This window comes from Melitaea cinxia, chromosome 2 (genome assembly GCF_905220565.1).
Source record: "Melitaea cinxia chromosome 2, ilMelCinx1.1, whole genome shotgun sequence".
NCBI lineage: Eukaryota > Metazoa > Arthropoda > Insecta > Lepidoptera > Nymphalidae > Melitaea > Melitaea cinxia.
The window spans coordinates 10,113,601-10,137,574 of NC_059395.1; the positions used below are offsets into that span (position 1 = coordinate 10,113,601).

Consider the following 23,974-nt stretch of genomic DNA (forward strand, 5'->3'; position numbering starts at 1 on the left):
GTTCCATCAACGTCTTCACTCAGTTCAGTATCAGTGCTACAGTGTTGCATCAGTGATTTAATTCACATATTTCAGTACCTACTCAGTTTACGGAGCTTCAGTGAAAACATGTTCGTCGTGACGAAATTAAAAATTGAAATGGACTAGAAACTCAGTCTTCCAATTAATTCAGCAAGCGAGGAGTCAAAAATTCCGTGGTTCATTCACCATATACAGGTCATATATATCAGTCAAAGGATTGTGAAGAATAAGTAAAATTTTACATGGCGTTCTCAAAAAAAGTCACATCTTTTCTCCTTGTTATATTTGTATAGATTAGTCGCCTTCTAATACAACAGCAATGCTTTTAGAAGTATTATTTATAAACATTATTATTAATGATACTCAAACAGAGTTAAGCACAATTAGACCCATACGATGACGTAGTACTAAAGCTATTATCAGTGGCCCAACGAAGATAAAGGCCTCGGTGGCTGCCTGCAATCATATCAAATAAAAGAACGTAACATTTAAAATATCTAATATTACAAAATTTATATCACAAAAAAAAACATCAAAAAATAAACTGATAATTGTGTTTGCTGGCAAACGAAAAAAACCGACTTCAATTACATCGACAAGTAATACAACGTAGGTAGACGAAAAAATAGTCAAGTAAATATCAAACATTACTCCAAAATTTGTAATCTCTAAAGATCTTAGAGATCTCTCTAAGATCTCGATGATGATGATAGATATCTAAGATTTTTATTTTTGTGTTACCCACATTAGCCACGGTTCACTTAAACCGAATATAAAAATCATCATATCGAAAATTTCGCTCGAGCTGCACCCGCTCGTTCATAGCTTAATTGGCTAGAGTGCCGACACGGTCAGTCGGAGACGCGGCTTCGAACCCCGCTAGAGCGGTCAATTTTTGATATGATATTCAAAAATGTTTATGATGATAGATTTTTTTGATATTGATGATATTCCGGATAAAAATCATGATTCGGATTTGATGATTAGTACTATTATTTTAACCCAAAATGAAATTAATAAAGAACTGCAAGCACTTGATGTTAATAAGGGAGCAGGGGTGGACGGCATTCCACCAATATTCTTAAAAAATGTTGCAGAATCTATTTCTAGGCCGCTGCAAATAATATTTAATTGTTGTTTACGTGAAGGGACTTTTCCGCTTGTTTGGAAATCCGCTCGGATTGTGCCGATACACAAGGGTGGTACTAAAAATGACATTGTAAATTACCGGCCCATATCCATTCTACCTACTCTGTCGAAGCTTTTTGAAAGATTAGTTCATAATAATATTTACCCATCTTTACATAAAAATATAATAGAACAGCAACACGGTTTTGTACAGCGGCGTTCTACGACAACAAATTTATTAATTTATATTAGTCATCTATTTGAAGCACTAGATCTTAACATACAATCAGACAGTATTTATAATGACTTTCGAAAGGCATTTGATAGGGTGGATCACAAGATACTTCTTGAGAAACTTGCCTTTAATGGAATACGCGGAAACTTGTGGCGTTGGTTTAAATCTTATATAGCAAATCGCACCCAAAAAGTAATGATCAATTGATATGAATCTAATTTCGTATCTATTAGCTCTGGAGTGCCACAAGGTTCTATATTGGGGCCATTATTATTTATATTGTTTATAAACGACATTCACCACTGTTTCAAGTCTAGTTACTTTCTGTTATACGCGGATGATCTTAAAATATATCATAAAATCCAAAATTCAGATGACCATAGGAGACTGCAAGAGGACCTTGACAGATTCTCAGCTTACTGCACGGTAAATAAATTAGCGCTTAGCTTAAATAAGTGCAAAGCTATAACTTTTACAAAAAAAAGGACACTTAGCAGTTTTTCCTATATGTTATGTGGTGAGCGTCTTCAGGTTGTGGAACACATCAGAGATCTTGGGGTTATACTAGACAGAAAGCTACATTTAAATATACATATCGATTATATAATTAGCAATGCTTATAAATTATACGGATTTGCGATGCGTACTTGTAATGAGTTTAAGTTGGCTTCAACATATCTTCATATTTATAAATCACTAATACGTCCTCAACTTGAATATGCTGTACCTATATGGAACCCATATTATGGCAAATATATAGATGCGCTAGAGACAGTTCAAAAAAAATTCTTACGTTGTATGCACTATAAATATTGCTTTTCGCATTTATCTTATGTTCAGATGTTAGACAAATACAAACTCTCCACTCTTAAATCAAGACGAACATATCTTGAATTAATGATGCTTTACGACTTATGTCATAATAAGTATGATTGTATCCCCCTAAATAATAAATTATGTTATAAGATTCCAACTGGAACGCACTCTCGTAAGCCACATTCCATATTTGCCACTGCATTTTGTAGAACAAATGCTGGTAAACGCTCACCCTTGTATAGAGTTACTGATGTTTATAATAAGCATTTTTTGTCGGTGGATATCTTATTCGCAAGAGTTGCTAAGTTTAAAAAAGAAATTTTTGAATTATTGCATTAACAGTACAAACGTAAACGGGTTTACTCATTGAATTCAAACCTTGCATACGGACTCGGTGTGGGTAGCCTAGTAGTTACCACTGATCCCAAGATGCAAGTCGTAGGGCTAGGGTATCCATATCGACAAAAATGCACCCTATTTCTACTTTGGCTGCGCAATGTACAGTTAATTTTTAAGAGATAGAAAGATATAAGTTGTCTGCTTAGTATGTATTTCTAGCTGAGTAATAATAACAATAATAATCACTAGTGTTTGGTTGATGGTATTTAGGGAAAAAATGTATTTGTGATGTATTATGTATATTAGATACCTACCATTTCTTTTCCTTGATGTGCATTTTTTTAATATTATAAAATTGTAATCTGGAGTTGACGATGTTGGTGTCACGATTAATAATGTTTGTATTGTAAGTCTGTTATGTAAAACTTTATTGTGAACACTGTTTGTTAACTTAAATAAATAAAAAAAAAAAAAAAAAATTCAATGTGACCTTCGAGGTGATTTTCGAGGGTTTCCCTTGATTTCTCTGGAATCCCATCATCTGATCCTGGTTTCCTTATCCTGGTATCACACTTAGATATCTCCTTTTCAACAAAAAAAGAGTTATCAAAATTGGTTCATAAACGACGAAGTTATCCCCGAACATACATAAAAAAATATACGGTCGAATTGAGTAACGTTATCCTTTTTGAAGTCGGTTAAAAATGAGTTTCAAACACAAGGACTTATTTGCTCAAGGTTGCTGATAACTACTTTTTGGTTATTCGTTAATTACACTTTTAACTTAATTTTGTGATATTCCGCAGTTAACACAGAACCCTAATTGCTTTACCGCGTTCAGGTCATCATCTTTTGTTTATTTGTTTGCTTCTTAATTTAGGGCTAATACTTTTTGATCTCATAGCTAGCTCAGGCTTTAAAAAATTGACATTTAAATCTATAAAAAATTCACACCGTCAAAGCCTTTGAACATAATCTAACATAGAATAGATGTTGTCTAAGTCGATATACATAAGTAAAAGCAATTTTTGACTAAGAGTTCTATTTATGCAATATTAAGGTTTAAAGAGCAAATTTATATCAGTCATGATTATGTCGTCTTCTTGCGAGCATGTAGATGTGTAAAAAAATTACAACAGTTGCCAATTGTATAAATAATAAGCTTAACACTTGCCTTATTTTTCAAAGAGTCAAGGGCGAATATATAGACGGGAAAAGCGAGGAGAGATGAAACGTAAATTTTTCGGAATCTAAAAGCCCTAAATAGTTTTTGTGATATGGCTAATTTGCCACTTTTGCCGTCCGCCAGCCCTCTTGTTGTCGTTTTCGAGCCAAAATTAATATTTTCTCCTTTATAAAATTAGGTAAAAAAAATCGATAAAAGTAAGTTTTTATCCTAATGATAAATTTCCCTCGATTTAAGTATAATAAAAAAATAAGTAGTTATTTTATCCTAAGTGTTCCATGATATACATATAGCTCAAACCTAATGAAAACCGATTTTAATACGCTATGCTAGGTGAAACAGGCTGTTTCACCACTCACTCTCAACTCAACTCACCACGTTTGGATGTTTGATTGTTTTCATTAGTGTTTTGTTTTAGATAGATTTTTTTTTCTTGTTATATTATACTTGGGTTTTAAGTTATGCTTTTTATAAAAATATATGATTTTACAGGAGTTGTCAAAAATTCCTTTGACATAGCAGTAAGCATGGAAAAGTAAAAGAAAAGGATGTGAAAGTACGCATCCGCCTAATACTCAAGGCAACAGTCTTCATAATGATTATCTTCGCTTCAGCCTGTAATATCTCACAGCTGGGCCTCTTTCCTACATGGTTAGGATACGGATCAGAGCTTAATCCTCCACACTGCTCCAATACGGGTTGGCGGATATATTCCTCACTATGAGTGACGATCGCTACCTACGTACATGATAACAACCGGGACCGACGGTTTAACCGTGCTCTCCGAGGGACGGTGATGAGACTGACAAGGGCTGCACAAACACACAGCCCACAGCAAACAGCTCTATGGCTAATACAAATGTTTGTTATGTGTGGGGATCGTACCCTCAACCGCTAGCGCAACAGCCACAAACCTTTGCTGTGACCGTTGCGCCAACGCGTCGTCTATGAACAATCAATGCGTCGAATTTAAATGAACAAAAAAGTATGTAATTACGTATTCACGGAAAAAATTTAATAAAAAAAAAATATGAAATAATTTTTAAGTGGCTATATATGGGGCTCTTTACTTAACGAAAACGTGTCGAGAAGTGAGTAATGAAATCATGTGGCTCTCGGCGTGCCGCTTCAAATTAAATGACCTTTAATTATCGCTTGACATTTGTAGAGTCGTCGTGTCGGTGTCTCGTCGTCCCGCTGCCGGTGAGCCTTCGAGCGTAGCATTAGCACAACTGTTGCTAATGCACTAAATGATATTAGCTAATTGCAGAATGTTTTAGGCAGAATGTGCAGCGAATAATGTTAATTAGTAGTTTGTATGTATAGAGGAAAAGAAGAAAAGATATCTTTTCAGCTAATAAGTAGTAGGTAGCCGCTAGTTTACACAAAGAAAACAAGTTCTTTAAGTGTTATCGTATTTTTTGATTCTACGCTTAAATACAAATTGTAAAGTAAAAAAGCAAAATATATATTTTGTATAATTACATTATTTATGAAAACAAATTAGTAACATTAAATAAATAAAGTGCACAAATGATTACGGATATCAAAATACCTTTTTTTATAGTAATTGGGACAGTTGTTACGATCAATCACAAGTAACAGTGAAAACAACGAACTCCTATAAATCTTAAGTAAACGCAAAATACAAACACGAAAAGGCGTAATTAAATTCATTGTCGATACTTAGAATTTTACCATCGCTTCTCTGAAATTTATTTTAAACTTCGCGAAAGTAAGTATTTATGGAAAATTAAAAACAGATATATTCTTTTAATTATTATAAATATAATACAAATGTTATAAAAGTTCAGTATAAGTACTTACTAACCACTGATCTATATATTTTTATTCTATATACCTATGTTTGTTATATAACTTAGCCAAGGTTTCAGGTATATCAGGATCTAAATGCATTTTGTCGTTGCTTTTTTTTTCAAATAACTTTTTGACATCCATAAAATTACGTCCACATTGAATTAAAATAAGCCTATACTAAATGTGCAAAATACTACAAAAAGGTTTTAGGCGGACAAGAATTGGTGAGAACTCCATTCGTCAGTTTCAAACCTTAATAATTCAGCCTTAGGAGGTACAGGTAATTTTCCACATAAACAAAAGGTGTAACTTTATTCTTGTCCCTGTTTATTTGGGTTATTGTAAAGAAAATTATCTTTACGATTTAATTTCCAAATTAAACTCTCCGTCATATTAAATTGCTTAGTAAAGGTAAAAAACATCTGATTAGAAATAACTTGAATTAACTCATTATTCAATATATTGAAAATAATGCATATATTTTGTAGGAGAGTTTTTTGTGTTGTTCTAGCAGATTATCTCAATAAAGAACATGTTGTTTATACATATAAATAGATATAAATTTAAATGCTTTAAAAGATATTATCATACGATTAGAAAAAAAAGGTACGGCCTACCTGATGGTGTCTATTTATATACCGTAGCTTTTGGAAGACAGCAACACCAGGAGCAACGCATTGCTATCTTTATCCCCAACCCTCCAGGCGCTCTGCCTACCTTATTCACCACAGGAAGGCAAAACTACTTAAGAGCACTGTTATTTAGCTGTCGTCTTCTGTAATGATAAAGTACTTCCCCAGTCGGACTTCTCCAAATTTTGAGCAAGATATTTCCTAGCTACCTACTACGCTCTGACTCAATAAAATTCTTGTGACAGAAATAATTTATTATGGACCCCTGAAGTGTTAATTAATGTAAAGAAAAATTGTCCACTTACAAGCCGTCGGTCCCGGTTGTTATCATAATTACCTGAAAAAGAGGCTTATGCCCAACAGTGGGGTGTTACAGGCACATACAGTATGTACATGTGTGTATATTATGCTGGGTAAAAACATCAACTTTTTTTTTAAAGTATATCGAAAATATAATTTGGGATGACAAAGGAAAAATATTGTGAGAATTTCAGCCCTTAATATTAATATTAAGAGGTCATCGCATCATCTTTTTTTTTTCTTGAGCAAGTTTTCGTCTCATAACTCCTAAACCATCGAGGTAAATGAAAGTGACTTCTAAACATTTTTTTAGAGAATTAAATGTTCTACAAAAAAAAATTGATTGAAATCGTTTGTCAGATGAAACGTTTTCTCATAACCACGCCCTGAAATTTTGTATGATTTCACACTTTCATTTTTTAACTTTGGGAATTTTCTACTTCACTCAAAAATCAGTATACATTCGAAAAAAAATCCAACGTTCCGACGTTTTTGAAGGGAATTTAATCACCTATAAAAAAATTCTTAAACATTTTTAGCCAAATTCTCTTCTTTGAAAGTTATTCAAAACAAGAATTTCATTTTGACTTCAACTTTAACTTTGAATGACTCAAAACTCCGTAAATTAAAATAATTTGTTTTTCTCTTTATAAAAAGGCCTAGTGTCCTAAATTTTCCTGATCGGTTCAGATTTTTATTAGGTTGTTCTTACATTTATATTGTGCCTTGTTCATTACCTTTATATTATACTAGCAGCAGCTTCGCTCGCGTAGAAATATGTAGATAATACATAGAGATATACTTCTAAAATGTCTGCCTCCGATATGACAGAAAAACGTTCAAGACATATTGAGACGTAAAAATTACATAAAGAGTAAAACGTCTATGGAAAAAAATATAAAGCTTGTAACTCCAGAAATAATGGATTACCATATTATAAATTTCATCCTCTATTTCGACCCTTAAAGATTAAAATTTTCACAAAAACTGAAACACGTGTTCACTCATTTTAACTAAAATTTGATGTTCGTAGCTTTAATTTAAACTTACAACCCCTATGTCATCCCTTTAAGAGTAGATTATCCAGTAATGCTTATAATACGCGTTTAATTATTTGTTTAATTATTTTAAAACTAAAAAAAAATGATGAATTAAAAAGAAATGACGGACGGGCAGATTGTATGTCAAACACAAACATTCAACCCCTGTTTGACGCCCTTAGAGGTATAATTTTTCTTAAATCTGCTATCGGACGTCTATTAAATTTGTAGTATTTGTAATATTTTTAGCATAAAAAATGAAAGACTATCATACAAATTTTCAGTACCTACCAAAAAATTCAGTTAAGATCATGTTTAAAAAAATTATAGACCTTGAACTACACGTTTTCTTCCATTTCATAGAAATGATATTTTGAACTGAGTTGAGGGTGAGGCCTTTATTTATTATTATTAAACTTTCTTACAAGTATTGTTACAACTTTAAATTGGAAACTTGCAAATATGTATAAAAATTTTGATCTATTACAACAAATTAAAAAATAAAATTGGAGTGTCTGTTTGTAATATTAAAATAACCCCCTTTTACTCAATTCATATTAATGTACTAGCGACCCGCTCCGGCTTCGCACGGGTATAAAATATAATTATAGCCTATGTCATTCACTGAAAAAATGATTAAAATCGATCCAGTAGTTTTGATTTATTCATTACTGCCCGTGGCCCGCACGCGTTAACTTAGAGTAAAAGCCGGCCGGAACCGCCGCAAACGCTACGTACCGCGATTTTTAAATCTGTAATATCTTCGAAAATATTCATTTAAATCATATGCTGTAAAGGGCCATATAGATCTATATTAAATAAAAAATACATTTAAGGTATTTAATTGGATAAGGATTAATGTTGTATTGGTTAAAATCGCTTCAAAAATTAGCCATTATTTGTCGTAAAAAGTAAATGACAAAAAAATGTTATTGTGGGATATCCATAAGAGATAGGTATATACCATCGCGGAGTTTTCTATAGACCTTTTCAATGTGTACAATACTTAGTACATTATTTTGATAAATCTCGTAGGGTTCAGCCTGCGTTTGCAATGTAAGCGGAAAAAATGTAATTATTTACGACATCACATTAGAAACCTCAAAAATAACAGTATTTCTCCACTATTTTACGGATGTTATTATACATATAAACGTTCCTCTTGAATCAATCTATCTTTTAAAAAGAACCGCATCAAAATCTGTTGCGTAGTTTTAAAGATTTAAGCGTACATACATGTGCAGGGACAAAGAAAGCGACTTTGTTTTATACTATGTAGTGATACACCGTACCTACATATACCAAAATAACATTTTTTATAATTTTAGTCTGTCTGTCTGTCTGTCTGTTTGTTCCGGCTAATATTTGAAACGCCTGGACCGTTTTTGACGGGACTTTAACTGGCAGATAGCTGATTTAATGAGTAGTAACATAGGCTACTTTTATTTTAGATTTTTTTTTATGCTAACTAAACAATAACTATTTTGTTAATTTGACGCGGACGATGTCGCGGTCACAGCTAGTACTCTATAAAGTTTCCTATAATAAATAAGAACGTTTTGCCTACTAATGATGGACTTTCCGTGTTCGTCGTTTTGAAAAAGACTAAATAAATTATATAACAGATAAGAAGTTGAAACTTCTAAGTTGAGCGAGTCATATGATATCAGGTTTCAAACAAATAGAAGTCGTTAGTAGGAAGTGCCGTTGTTTAACCTTTATCAAGTGAATGATGGAGCTCGTTTGATGTTTGAGTTTTGTATCTTGCGGGCAATTGCCTGCTATCACCAAACTTTAGCCGAACTATCTACCGGTTTACTATGTAAAACAACGTTCATGTTATTAATTTTGTTTAATTATTACTTAATTTATTTTAATTTTTGTGGTTTATGCTTTTTGAAATGCTAATTAATTTGTTTTTTTTTTTATTCATTTAGATAATGCACTTTAAATCAGGTATTTAAATTTAATGAAAACATTTATACTCGTTACAATAAGTTTATTGTTATTTTTAGTAGATATTAAATATCATAGGTATGGATAACTGTGAGTCAAAACTTCGGGTAGTTTCTAAAAAAGTTAATTAGCGTCGTCAAAGTGAAATTTCAGAGTGAAAGTTGATGAGAGTGCTTTATAAGGCTATTCCAATTTGACTATGGCTAAAAATCGACCTCTTTATTTAATGATACAATTTAAAGAAAAAGATAAGAATTTAATTATTAACAATAAGAAATTTGTAAGACATTTTTTGTAATAATTATTATTAAAGATAATTTCATTATTTTTCATTCAACTGGTTATATACTTTAACAGGTTTATTTTAGTTATTTTATTACAGTTAAATAACATTATTTAAGTATTTTTACCCTCCGTAGGGTTTAAGATGTTATATTTGAATATTGAATATACACTTAATAAATATTTTTACAAATAAATTGACGACACAAAGGCAAGATATCTTTAAAATATAGTTTGTATTGCTTTTGAAACATTGGACGTTGTTATTTTCTTGTTTCGACAAACTTACTGTCCTCGTTATAAGCACAAGTTCGGTAGTTGTCTCTATTATTAAATACTCCTGGGTTATATATATACATATATGTATACATATATATGTGTGTGTGTGTGTATAACTAGCTATGCCCACGACTTCGTCCGCGTGAAATTTAACAAAAAAGTTATTGTTTAGTTCGCAGAATAATAAAATAAAATAAATTTCTAAATTAAAAGTAGCCTGAGTTACTCCTTACTATATCAGCTATCCGTCAGTGTGAAAGTCCCGTCAAAATTGGTCCAACCGTTTAAGATATTAGCTGGAATAAACAGACAGACAGACAAAATTTTAAAAAAAATGTTAGTTTGGCTTATATATCGTGTATACGTTAATATGCATTTACTAAAAAGTATTTTAATGTTACAAATAGACTAGTTCGGCAAACAAGCGTAGGTCTCACCTGATTTTAAGCGATTACGGTAGCTTATAGTCGCCTGCAATACCAGAAGCATTGTAAGCGTGTTACAGACCCTATCCCCAATCCCCCCCAGGAGCTCTGGTCATAACCAGGAACAGGAGACTGTTTGAGAGCGGTATTATTTAGCTGTGATCTTCTGTAAGATCGAGGTAGTACTCCAGTCGGGCTGCTACATATTTTGAGCAGTAAATTTCCTGCTGTGGCCTCAAGATGATATAGGTAGAGAATAGACATGTTATTTACATTACACAACAAGAACAACGATGCAAAGTCATACGTCGCATATTTCCCCGAGCTTTCATTAACATATTTAAGATCATAATGTTTAAATGTTGCCGTTGTCTAAGAAATGCTATCGCAAGGCTACAATGTTACGTCAAATTCCTTTGTAATACAGAAATTATACAAATCTTTATATTAGTCGGAAAATAAAACGAAAAATAATAATTTAACGTTTTTATTGAACGTAAATAATATTTCAATATCATTGACTATTACATTCGCCTACATTTTAAGCTAATAGAGATCAATTAAAAAGTATTATATGTAACAGCTATTCTGTACATATCTATAAGGAACATAAAAATAGGTGAATAGCTGGTTTTTATTTAATTACAATCTCCTAAAATATATCTATAGGTGGTATATAACTGTAGCGATCGTATCACTCTATATTATATAAGATATATTTGGCACAAAATATAAAACTATTTCTACATCTAGACAACATAATTAAGAACACTACGTAGACAAGAAAAGAGACATATAAAATAAGATTACAATAACAGTGAATGTTGAGCTGGTTAACATTCAAGCCGAACTAATTGTAAAAGGAACGTAATTAACTATTTTTATAAGCAGTTAAAATAAGGACGGTAATTCTGTTAATTATAGCATCTCGGTCTTTATATTCTTGAAAAATTCAAAAGCAGACGTCATGTTGTCGCCTTGCATTCTAATAACTACGAAGAGTTTATTTTTTTTAAATTAAGCTTAGCGTCTAAACTTTCTACTTTTGTATTCATGACTCAAATGTACCGGAGCAAATAGTACAGCAATTGTTACGATTAGTTAAATTATACATATTGTTTGGGTTGCTTTCTCGAAAATATAGGTGTCACAGAGTGTTGTACCCAGCCGGTGAGAGACGATCAGCGGAACTAAAAAAGGATTCCTGCTCTTTTTAATTGTCGTAGCGCGATGGAACTGAATTTGCCCAAAATCCTGTCAAAGAAAAAAATAAAAATAAAAATAAAAATAACCACTATTTTATATTCTAGTTTATTATCGTTAGTACTAAATTAAGAAAAATTGAGGTTATTTACCAGGTTGAAAATTAAAAAGCAAAAGAACGCCGTCCTTCAAAAACTTCGAAGTATAAAATTGAGAAAGTTCAAAAAGTTTCAATTAATAGCTTCGAACAAATTTTATTTTTGATTGCTAATTTATGTAAACATTGTTTTGATTTTACTAAATTTAATTGTAATTAATTACTATGTTAGTCTTATTAGTTTTTTTTTTGTAATAAATAATTATTTTATTTAATGAATAAAATTATAATAAGAACGGATGAAACAGGATGTAATTAGTATAATTGTTATTTATATTTTTTAATTATTACAGACCTCGTTTGCCAACGTTCTGCAGGAAGACTCTATTGGCGACGGCTTGTCGCTGGCTTGCCTCACGCATCTGCTTGCGGGCCACTTCGAGCAAGAGTCGCTGGCGGAGCACCTCCATGGGGTTGTTGATCGACAGCGATGGCATCTTTCGCTTCGGTCTCGCACGTCCCTCATGTACTTCACCCAAACTCTACAACAATAAATAAACTTTAAATAAAAATCTAACATCTCATTACACGAACCTCGTCGAAGTCTCGAACAAGAAGTTTAAACTATTTCTATACAAATTTGCATATATTTTGTATATCGCTGACAGGGAAATACACGTTGCATCGTACGAGTACAAATTGAATATAGGAAAATTTTAACGAAATTCGCTCGTTAGCGTAACACCACGCCAGTATCGTTTGTTCCGAAGTTTATTAGCACATCATTTTTTGTCAAAAATGTTAATTTCATTAAATAACCATTGATTGTATGTCAATAACAACGTTCAAAGCAGTTTATTGACTTTTGTAATTGATACAGCTAATTAACAAGAGATTGCGTGGTTGGTTAATTTCGTCCGTGTATGTAATTTTTAATACCGACTCTCGGCAATAATATCGCTATTTTTACTATTGTTGTTATCATATCAATTATATAACCACAATGTCTGTTGCGCTGGCGATTGCGAGTTCGATCCCCGCTCATGACAAACATTTGCATTAGCCATACAGATGTTTGCCGTGGTCTGCGTGTTTGTGCAGTCTTTGTGGGTCTCCCCACCGTGCCTAGGAGAGCACGTTAAGCCGTCGGTCCCGGTTGTTATCATGTATACCTGATAGCGATCGGTTACTATAGTAGTGAATATATCTGCTAACCCGCATTAGAGCAGCGTGGTCGATTAATTTCTGATACTTCTACTACATGGCAGTGGGTTATGGTATTGCAGGCTTAAGCACGTAAACGATACATATTTACTTTTTTAGATTTCATGTTTTTCTTTTATTAAGAGAAAAAATATATAAAAATGACAAATTTCTTTAGGTCTTGATTCTTTGAACAGTAAATGTTTATTTTGAAAAAGTTTACTATCTTTTATTCCTAACGTCAGCTCATTAATTGAAAGTAACATGTTTGCTTTGACAACTAGATTGCCGATATTAAAGACTATGTAATTTATATTTTACAAGGTTTTGTATTCAAAATTTGAAATAAACAATATTATGTACTTGTGTATAATATAAGCTTTCTTTATAAGTTATTTAATAAAATTTGAACTATAATGGTATTTATAATGTAATTGTATCTAATTATCGTCAAAATATAATAAATTAAATGAACGAATTTTGAAAATAAAACCACAATATTAACTAATTTTGATTTTTATTTGTTTTATGGTAAACCTTAACATTAAGCGCACAATTTCGAAATAAAATTACATTATCTAACATAATTATGGTAATCACATTTTTAACGTGTAACAAACAAATAAGTAAGCAATAAAACAATTTAAATCTATGATTTTAATATTAACAGTACACCATACACCTTTTCATAAGTTCGCTATACAAATATCAACTAGTTGAATATCATATTCTAACATTAAAATATCAAGGCAGTAATCGTTGGAGATTTAATCAATAACAGTATTCCTGGAAGGCGATGAACTGCATCTTTTAATATTTATCCATTTCCGTTGACGGGCTTAAGACAAAACCTGTGATAAAGAAAAACAATATTATTATTGATGAATACCATATAAGTAAATGAAAAAGAGCTTTTATATATTCAATATCTTAAGAATAAGAGAGATTAGTTGTTATGACTAACGAAATATTAGATTCGTAAAAATTAGGGTATAATATGAGGAGTTCAGTTGAAACTAGATACAGTATTAGAACACTACAATGGTCTCACACGATTAAAACATACCTCTCTTTCCGATGTCATTAAGGAAGCTCCTGTTGATGGCAGCGCGAAGGGCCTGAACCTTCCTCTCCTTCTCGAGGTTCAGTTTGTTTCGCAACACGGACATCGGCATGTCGATGGACAGCTGAGGCATGCGTCGCTTCAGACGCTCACTCTCCTTCATAATTATAACTCAATATAATATACTACACGACACGTTTTGTATGACTTGTGTTGATATATTATTTGATTCCACAAGTGAACCTTTTTTTTAAAAAGAATTTAAAAATTTGATACTGGAATTTGAAATAAAGTTTTTAAATAAAACAAACTCTTTTGACGTATAATTTTCGTATACATTTACAATGTAATGATGAAGTATATGAATTAGGCTGTATTTGTATAATTTAAACAGTTGTTTTATTAAAAAAAATGGTAAAATCTTGGATAGTAGTATAAAGTAATAAATATTAATAATAAGAGTAATAAATTTATAAATATTTTTTCTATTTACTGGTACAATTCTAGGTTTATTATTTTATTTCTACAAGTACTGTGCTCTTAAATAAGTTGACAATGATAGTTATAATATTTTATAATATTTAAATATGTAGTTTTGTATGTCTTAAAGGAAAAGGTAATAAATTAAAAAATATATTATTCAAATCATTTTATTTATCCTCAACATAAGGCTTTTTATTACAATATTATTAAGATTAAATTTTTTACATTACCAAATCATTAAATTACGTTATTTTTTTTTATTCGCAGGACGGCAGATGTTAGTATCTATCTTCTAATTTGTGAAAATTTAATGGTTAAAGCAGTCTGGGTTGCTCCAGGGATCTACGAGAGATATATAATTGTTATTATTAATTTGAATTAATCTGTTTATAAAATAACAGACAAATATTACATTTCAGTTTTTGAAGAGCTACAACGTTCAACTACACTATAAATAAAAAAGGAGGTAAGCAACAAAACGCTTTAGTTGGACAAAAATAACTTTACAACATGCGCTTGTTATATCAGTCTGAATATGTTCATAATGCTAAAAACGTACGCTACTAAAGTTTGTAGATAAGTTGCAAATACTACGCAAAAAATGGAGACAAAGTTGCAATTCTCTCCTACCATCGTGCATGAATGTTAACATGAAATTAAACGAAAAACAGCAAATTTCCATTTAGGAAGCAAACAAATGTAAGTTTGTAACAGTGCTGTCTCAAACGTAGTTTAAACAGTTTCATTCTAACCTCTTTTTCCCACGCAGTTGAGAAAATCGCGATTTGCGTGAGCTTGTCTTTCCAAGAAATTGTTGTAGGCCTCTCGTTGAAGAACTTCCACAGCAGGGTTGACGGATACGTAGAGGGTGCGACGTGTGCGAGCCATAGCCTCATTAGTTGGAACCTTTGTACACATCCTATTCGTTATATACCTATACTCACAGCGAATAACATTTTATCTATTTCGTCGTCACATCTGTAAATCGCTTTGTATGCAGAATATTGCGTCATCCGACATGCCGTCCAAATAAAAGGCTTTCATTGCAAAGGACGTGAATATCCGTTCACAAGTTTTACTTTATGCCCAGAGAATATTTATCAAAACTACTCAACAATTTACCTCTTTCATATTTTCATATTATTAATTATTTTAAGAAACACACATTGTCATATTATATTAAATGGATGATACCTAACGAGATGAGATTCCTGTTAATGTTTTGGTAAATTAACAATTTATTACGTACTAGCTATACCCGTGCGAATAAGTCGCATTAAATAAGTATAATAATTATTAATTTATTTTTAAGTATCTATACGTGAGTTGATTTGAAATTGAACAACAAAAAATTACCGACCGTCAATCGTGTTGACATTGTTTCAAAATTAAAGCCGTCATATATACATAGTTTTATAATTAATTAATTTACAAAAAAAAGCAATAACAATTTTTTTTATTGTTGTCGCCAGTAAAGCAAGCAATTATATATAAAATGATATATAATTTATGTGGAATAATTATGAGGCTTTTTCTAAAAAGGGAGGCAAACATTTTAAACCTTACCGTATTAATATATTATATTATATACATATAATTATGATCAATGTCTGTTGCGAGAAAACAATATTAATAATAAGCGCGAACGTATCTTTCGGAACGGTCCTTCCTCTCTTCTGTCGTATGTATATTCGTATTTTCATATTTTTTATATATTATGTTTATATATATTTGATATATATATGTGTATATATATATATATATGTATATGTGTGTGTATGAGTGTGTAATATGTATATGTATGTATATTTACGTATTATATGTATATATTATGTATGTACACCTCCATGCCGTCTAATTCTTTTGTCATGTCCTTTTCATGCTTAAGGTTGTCTGGAAGAGATCGCTCTTTTAGCGATAAGACCGCCTTTTGTACATGTCTATATGTTCTTTTTCGGTGTAAAATTATTTTTCTCTGATAGTGTACAATAAAGAGTATTTGTATTGTATTGTATCTTTATAAGGTATTAATCAGTAAAGTCTAATAAAATTAAGAGGAACAAAGAATATCAAGTTTACTCTGCAACTTTACATAGAAAATAATTAAGACAGTCCGTTTTCCTTCTCGAGACAATTAGTTTTTAAGTGATACCAGCCTTGTAATTAAAGAGAGATACTTAATCATCGTTTTAATATTTATAATTAACAATTACAACAAATTTTTCGCTTATTAAAAATCCCGACAAACTGAAAATCGTTTATTCTACAAAAATAAATTATATCGATAATAAGATAATTGTATACATATAAACAAAGGTAAAAACTTTTTTTTATTATGTGTAATCAGCCAAATGCGATTGCGGATCAAACCCAAAGGTTCGTGCCAAGCTGCTTTATTATTGGACTAGCGGCTTTATCCTACACGTGTTATGATATATTACTAGCCTTGCCTTGCTGATACAGCACGGTTTGCATTTTTTGGGTATTCGAGTTAAGTTACAGTTCTAGTATGTATGTACCGAAGTATTTAGGAAAAGTCAAGTCCGTTTTGATCGAAAACCGGGTTTGGTCGGTAAATTATATAGAAATAATTAATATGAAATACCTGAGCATCACGGGGTACTTCAGCTAGGAGGTATAGCCAAGGAGCACCAGCCGACAGACGCCCGCTCATAGGAGAAACAGCATAGCCGAGGCTCTCCTACAAATTATAATATATAATTAATAATGTTCACCATGTACAAATCATTAAAATACTTGTGTCATATGTATGTCGTTAATGTCTAATATGTAACCTACGCTACGTACTTCAGCCTGTAATATCCTACTGCTGGGTATAGGCCTCTTTCTCCATGTAGGAGGATCAGAGCTTAATCCTCCACGCTGCTCCAATGCGGGCTAGCAGATATATTCCCTACTATAAGTAACGATCGCTATCCGGTGTACATGATAACAACCGGGACCAATAGCTTAACGTGCTCTCCGAAGCACGGTGGGGATAAATATTTGTGTAAACACAAATATCCACTCCGAGCGGGAATCGAACCCGCGACCGTCGGTGTTTAGGCACCGCTGACACACGCACCATTACACCAGAGCGGTCGTCAATATGTCTGGCGTGAACTTGGGGAGGCCTATGTCCAGCAGTGGACTGCAATAGGCTGAAGTGTGTGGTCGTCAATATGTAACCTAATATATAAAAATATTGTATTGTCATTTTTACGATTTTTATGTATTATTTAGTAAGTATGAGAATATATCGGTCATATATCGGTCCAGTTTCTTTTTAAACTTATACTTTACGAGTTTGACATTTTGCGAAACAACACAATGTTTATCGAGTCAGCTTGCGTATTTTGTAAAATAATACCTACGATAATTATTTTTTTCTCTCATATGATTATATAAATTTAATACGTGTAATAGAATAATTCGATAGAAAAATCATCTTTTTTTTAAAATATGATTAATGTAATGTAAGCGTATATATAATAAGCGTAAACAATTTATGGCGTTTATTGTAACTGAAATAAAAGTTAGGAGTAGTGTAGCCTAATTTTGTTTTTTCGCTATGACTTTGTTAAAGTTATATTTTCTTCAAAGCGGAATATAGGAATAACTAGCTCCGTAATTATGCGGATAGAATTCCAGAGTTTAAAGTGGTGATACTTTGGCGCTAGGCCCGAATAAAGTTAAAAGTAAGCATTGAACTTGACAATAGATACTTTTATTACGTACTTTTATTTAATAAAAATCTTATTTTATATTTTAATATATTCTTTTTTTACTTATTTATATTTATATACCGCCTGTCCATCTGAAAAGCAATATCCCTCTCATTATCAGGTTGTCTGGAAGAGATTGCTTTTTAGCAATAAGATCGCCTGGTTGTACAATTTGTGACTATAATTGCTTGCTATGTAAATTTTGTTCTTTATTTAAATATACAATAAAGTATATTATTATTTAATACGCTTTCTAAATAAAACATGTACCTATTTAGTTATAGAACTAAGCTGTGAAGACTCTGAAACTTTTTTTTATTCTATGAGACAAAATCTACGGGCTATTAGTCGCTCATGTCTTTTTATACTCTGAATACTGTCTTAAAACAGAAAGGCGGACATATCTATCTTATTTAAACGAAGGAGCTTTTAATAAAGAAATTTACAATAAGCAAGAACGTAATGACATAGATCTCCAAATTGTAAATGCTGTTAATTTTTTTCTTAAATACATTTCAAAACTCATTTACTGTTTATAAATAAATTTCATAATATTGGCATTTCCACCTACACCTTAAGGGCTTGTTTATCTAATTGTTGATAACGTTTATCAAGCAAATAAGTTACGAAAAAACTTAAACCGCAGGCGGTGAAATATACTGTCATCACCTGTTTCACCTCAATTAAGAAACTACAACGTTTAGATTCATAATTGCGAATAGAAATATCCCATAAATAAACTAGAATTAAAATGTGAATAAGAATAGTAAATCGTAAACTTTTATCTTTTGGATACCGTCAACAGTCAAATAGAGTTAACGTTAACCGATGAAACAGGCCCTCAGTTAAATTGTTATTACATGTACGTCTGCAAACTTCCAACAGAAATTGTTAACATTTTGACATTTTGATTGCAGTACTCGTAAACTATCAAATACTTGAATTATGAAGGTTTGACTGATATTAAACGATAACAAGTTCCTATGAACTATTGTAATTTATTGCATTAAAAGTTATTGTTTAGTAGCATAATTTCGCATGGATGCGTCAAATCGGTTGACATTATATTTTTGTTTCGTTCGAACAAATTTTATAATACTACCTATAGGTTTAAATAAAAATTAATCGCTGAAATAGTGTATGTACGTGCATAACTTCGAAACAACTGCAACAAATCAGATTTTTTTTTTTCGTTCTTATCATGACTACGTTTATGTAACAGATTTTTTTTTAATAAATCGGTATATTCACGAAAAAAAGGCGAATACGAAACTCTCCTAGTTAGCCAGTGTTTTTTACAATCTTTCGTATATAAAAAATCATGTGATACAAAATTAGGTATAAATTATCCTATCAATTCATGCAAATAGTAACAACCTATGTCTATATACGTGAACCAAAATCTTTGTACACCTTTTTACGAAAACTGCGCTGACGGAGGAGTATGAAATTTCACACACTTATATGAAGAAGGAGCGCAGAATGCTAATTTTTTTTATTAAGAATAAAACATACATTAAATCAACAAAAAAACATTACGCATACTACCATGTATTTGACACACATACGCATATAATTATACTCTTTTGTCTAATGTTCAAACTTATAATTTAAAATAATTATGGTCGAATTACGACCACTGGGAGACCACAAGTAAGCACTTAAAACTTTTCCATCGTTAATAACGTTAATCTTTCAAAAAATAGTTTACAAAACAAATCGATTAGATTGAAATTATTTTTTAAATTTGGTAATAAATATTAACGCGAATATATTTTTTAAGTCTTTGGAGTTACGGTCTCAATGTAATCTGATGTTTAAGGAACATTTCTATGCAAATTTGAAAATTAAGTGACGATCTTGAATTTCGGACGTGACCTTATAAATTGCTTTTCAAAATTATTAGCACTTTTCAGTGCAACAAACTCACGAGCTCATTTTGTTATTTGACTTGGAATTTCTTTTATGATTTTTTTTTTGCCTTATTTAGCTATACCACATTACTTTCTGTAGTTTTCTTTTTCAAACCTATAATCTGTTTTGAAGCAGCTTCATGTATATTTTTATTGTATAAACTAGCTGACCCGACAGGAGTTGCCCAATCTTGCGAACTGTCAAGCAAGAGAATTTTAAATGATCGTTACATTTAAAAAAATGCAATTTTTTACGTAATTTTATTTATTTTTCATTCCCTTAGTACCTTAAGAGAGCGTTAGAAACACAAAACAAAAGATAGCCAATTGGTCCAGTCTGTCGAATTTTGCTCTTAGCAACATTTAGGAAATAATTTTTATTTACATAAATAGATAATATTTAAAAACTTAAATATCTACTTACATCGTCGGGTCCCGTTGAATCGAACTGAGCCCAGTCGAGAGCGGGTGTAAGCGCGTTCGACGCTGGCGCGGCGTCCGTACACACGCAACCCGCTACCACCATAGCGCACCAGATCGCCCAGGCCATCTGTAATGTAAACATTTGTAGAACTCTATCTGCTTATACTAGATTAAATCTTTTACACGACTAAATTCATAATAATTGATAGATTTTTTTTAAATATTTTTTTTTATATTCTACATTTCAAATCGGCGGTAGATTCACATTTATCTACTATTAGTTGATTGAAAAATAATATACTTTTAATTTATGATTTAATACGATTTAAAAGTGCTTTTGAAGCATTATTGAATAAACTAACGTTCCATTTGATTTAATTTGATATTTCTCGCCTGCTATTTAAAGTAGATGCTACAAATATTCGAGTACTATTCGGGATTCGGTCAATTCAGTTATTTTTCAAATATTTCTAAAGCAACTTAATTGACGGCGGAACGCATATCGGTTTACAAATACTTAAAACTATATTACGGATTAAAATTAGGTACATGGTATTAAAAAATAAATTTCAATTTTTTTAACAAATGTATTTTTATCAGATTTATAAGTAAAAGAGATTTAAAAAAGTAATTTAAATAATAGTAATATACGAATAGGAGATATTATTAATGAAGGAACAACCAATAAATATTTTATGTTTTATCTATATATCTATGCATATAATTTAAAATGTCTATAAATTTAAAATGTCTAGCTGTGATATCAAAATAACTGTGTTTTTTAAGTTCAAATAGTTATTTATACTACACATAAATGTAATTAGGATATATATATTGTAATATCATTTGTAACCACTAATTCAGTCCACAGCTGGACATAGGCCTCCACAAGTTCGCGCCAAAAATGGAGTGAGCTCATGTATTTTGCCCATGGTCACCACGCTGGGCAGGCGGGTTGGTGACCGCAGGGCTGGCTTTGTCGCACCGAAGACGCTGCTGCCCGTCTTCGGCCTGTGTATTTCAAACCCACCAGTTAGAGGGCTATCCCGCCATCGGTCGGCTTTTTAAGTTCCAAGGTGGTAGTGGAACTGTGTTATCCCTTAGTCGCACCTTACGACACCCACGGGAAGAGAGGGGGTGGCTATATTCTTAATGCCGTAACCACACAGCATTGTATTAGTGTATTAGTGCATTTGTATTAGTGTAAGCAATTGTTGGTAAACTTTAAAATTAAGATATACGTCAATTAAACCACGGAGGTATGGTACTAATATAACCTTTGAAAATATAAGGTAACAGCTTATTTTATTTTACAACACAAGCACACGGATATACTACAACGGAATTGCGAGTTAAATTCATTTCAAATAATGAAAAGGAAAACAACCTGCACTTTTCTCAAGTTAGCCATTAGTAGCGAGTGTTACCGCGGTCTCACTTAATTTGAGTGTGTTCTGAGAGCGTTATTTGCACAGGACTCCACACACTACCTCTATTTATGTGGTAATAGTACAACTTCTTAATTAGTCACACAATTATATAACAGACTAGCTTTGCCCGTGACTTCGTCCGCGTGGAATTAAAAAAAAATATTTTTCAGTTCACAAAATTATAAAATAAATAAATTTCTAAAATAAAAGTAGCCTAATTTACTCCTTATTACATCAGCTATCTGCCAGTGAAACTCCCGTCAAAATCGGTCCATCCGTTTCAGAGATTAGCCGGAACAAACAGAGAGACAGACAGAAAGACATACAGACAGACAAAAATTGTAAAAAATGTTGTTTTAGTATATGTACCGTGTATACATCCATATACATTTAGTAAAAAGTTTTAATATTACAAAGAGACGCTGCAATTTTATTTATTTGTATAGATATAAATAGATGTATAGTTTATTTCTATCGCTACTTATTTGAGTGTTTATGAATATCAATGACACAAATTTATGTTACGTATTAAATTATTATTTAGTATTGTCATGCTTTTATTTACTTAAGAGACATTTCTCCTAAACGTCACTCGCTCGATTCTGCCTATAGAATTCTACTGCTAGACCTAGGACACCGGCAGTTCGCGATAAATTTCTCGGCTCTCCGAACTCTTCATCCAACCCTCACCGGCGATCTTACGTAGATCATCAGTCCAGCGGAACGGAGGGCGTCCCACACTGCATTTGTCTCCAACGACAATCGGTCTTGCGACAAAGGTGACCAGCCCTCTGCCACTTCAACTTGTTTATTATATAGGCTATGTCGGTCACTTTTGTTCTCTCGTAGTAAGGCTCATTTCTTATACTATCTTTGAGAGAGACCCGAAGCATAACACTTTCCATTGCGCGTTGAGCGACTTTGAACTAGTGGACTAGTCCCTTCGTCATTGACCACTTCGTCTCGGCACCGTATTTCAAAACAGACAGGACGCATTGCTCGAAGAAAAATTGTCTTCAAGCATGGCGGAATCTTCAAAGTGTAGACTCGGTAAACCTGCCAAACGCCATCCAGCCCAAGCGAATCCTCCTATCGGCTTCCTTTTCGAAGTCGTTTCGGCCTAGTTTCATCATTTCAGCCTATTGCAGTCCACTGCTGGACATAGATCTCCACAAGTTCACGCCTAAAATGGCATGAACTCACGTGTGTTGCCCATAGTCACCACGCTGGGCAGGCGGGTTGGTGACCGCAGGGCTACCTTTATCGCACCGACGACGCTGCAGCCCCTCTTCGGCCTGTTTATTTCAAAACTAGCAGTTGGATGGTTATCCCACCATTTGTCGGTTTATAAGTTCCAAGGTAGTAGTGGAACTTTATTATCCCTTAGTCGCCTCTTATGATACCCATGGAAAGAGAGGGGGTGGCTTAATTCTTTAATACCGTAGCCACACAGCTAAGGTCGGCCTAGTGTAATTGTATGGTTTAGGTAAACATAATCTTGAGCAACTTGAGGCCTCTCTGTTCATTTTATTGACCACCACAGGAACACAACACTACTTAACAGCAGTATTACTTGGCTGTTATCATCTGTAAGGTTTAGGCGCTTCCCCTGACGGGCAACTCCAGATTTTGAGGAGGATATATCCTGCTGTGCCTATCCCCAATAAAATGTTACATGAATTTGTAACAAGAGGTTTCTGATATAACTTTTATAGAATTTCCACTTTAAGTAATAATAATAAGCACTAGATTCTCAACAAAATTAAATTTTAAAATAGAGTTCACAGTTACATAAAATTTATTTCTATAACGAAAAGAACATTCTTTTTTATAATTCAATCAAGATTCATTAATTTTTATAATTCATGTTTTAAGTTATCTAAAACAAGACTTTATAATTCCTAACCACAGAACTATACAACAACTACACTTAACTAGTACCAAAAATTTAAAGTTTTTACATTTAAAAGACCTCAA

The 23,974-nt window shown here is 32.2% G+C and overlaps 2 protein-coding genes across 2 annotated transcripts in view; both read right to left on the reverse strand.

Moving 5' to 3' along the window:
- LOC123659411 (dynein regulatory complex protein 9-like) overlaps positions 1–12,254 on the reverse strand; it is a 31,682-nt gene extending 19,428 nt beyond the window's left edge. The window contains exon 1 of the mRNA XM_045594629.1: positions 12,113–12,254. Within this exon, the coding sequence (XP_045450585.1) occupies positions 12,113–12,254 (142 nt within the window). The remainder of the gene's footprint in view (positions 1–12,112) is intronic.
- Positions 12,255–13,460: 1,206 nt separating this feature from the next.
- On the reverse strand, positions 13,461–20,694 carry LOC123659420 (diuretic hormone 41-like). The gene is made up of 4 exons (XM_045594637.1): positions 20,569–20,694; positions 17,112–17,207; positions 14,027–14,180; positions 13,461–13,811 (listed from the first exon to the last, which is right to left on the reverse strand). The coding sequence occupies exons 1-4, from the start codon at positions 20,692–20,694 to the stop codon at positions 13,771–13,773; spliced, it is 417 nt and encodes a 138-aa protein (XP_045450593.1). The 3' UTR covers positions 13,461–13,770.
- Between the last annotated feature and the right edge of the window lie 3,280 nt (positions 20,695–23,974).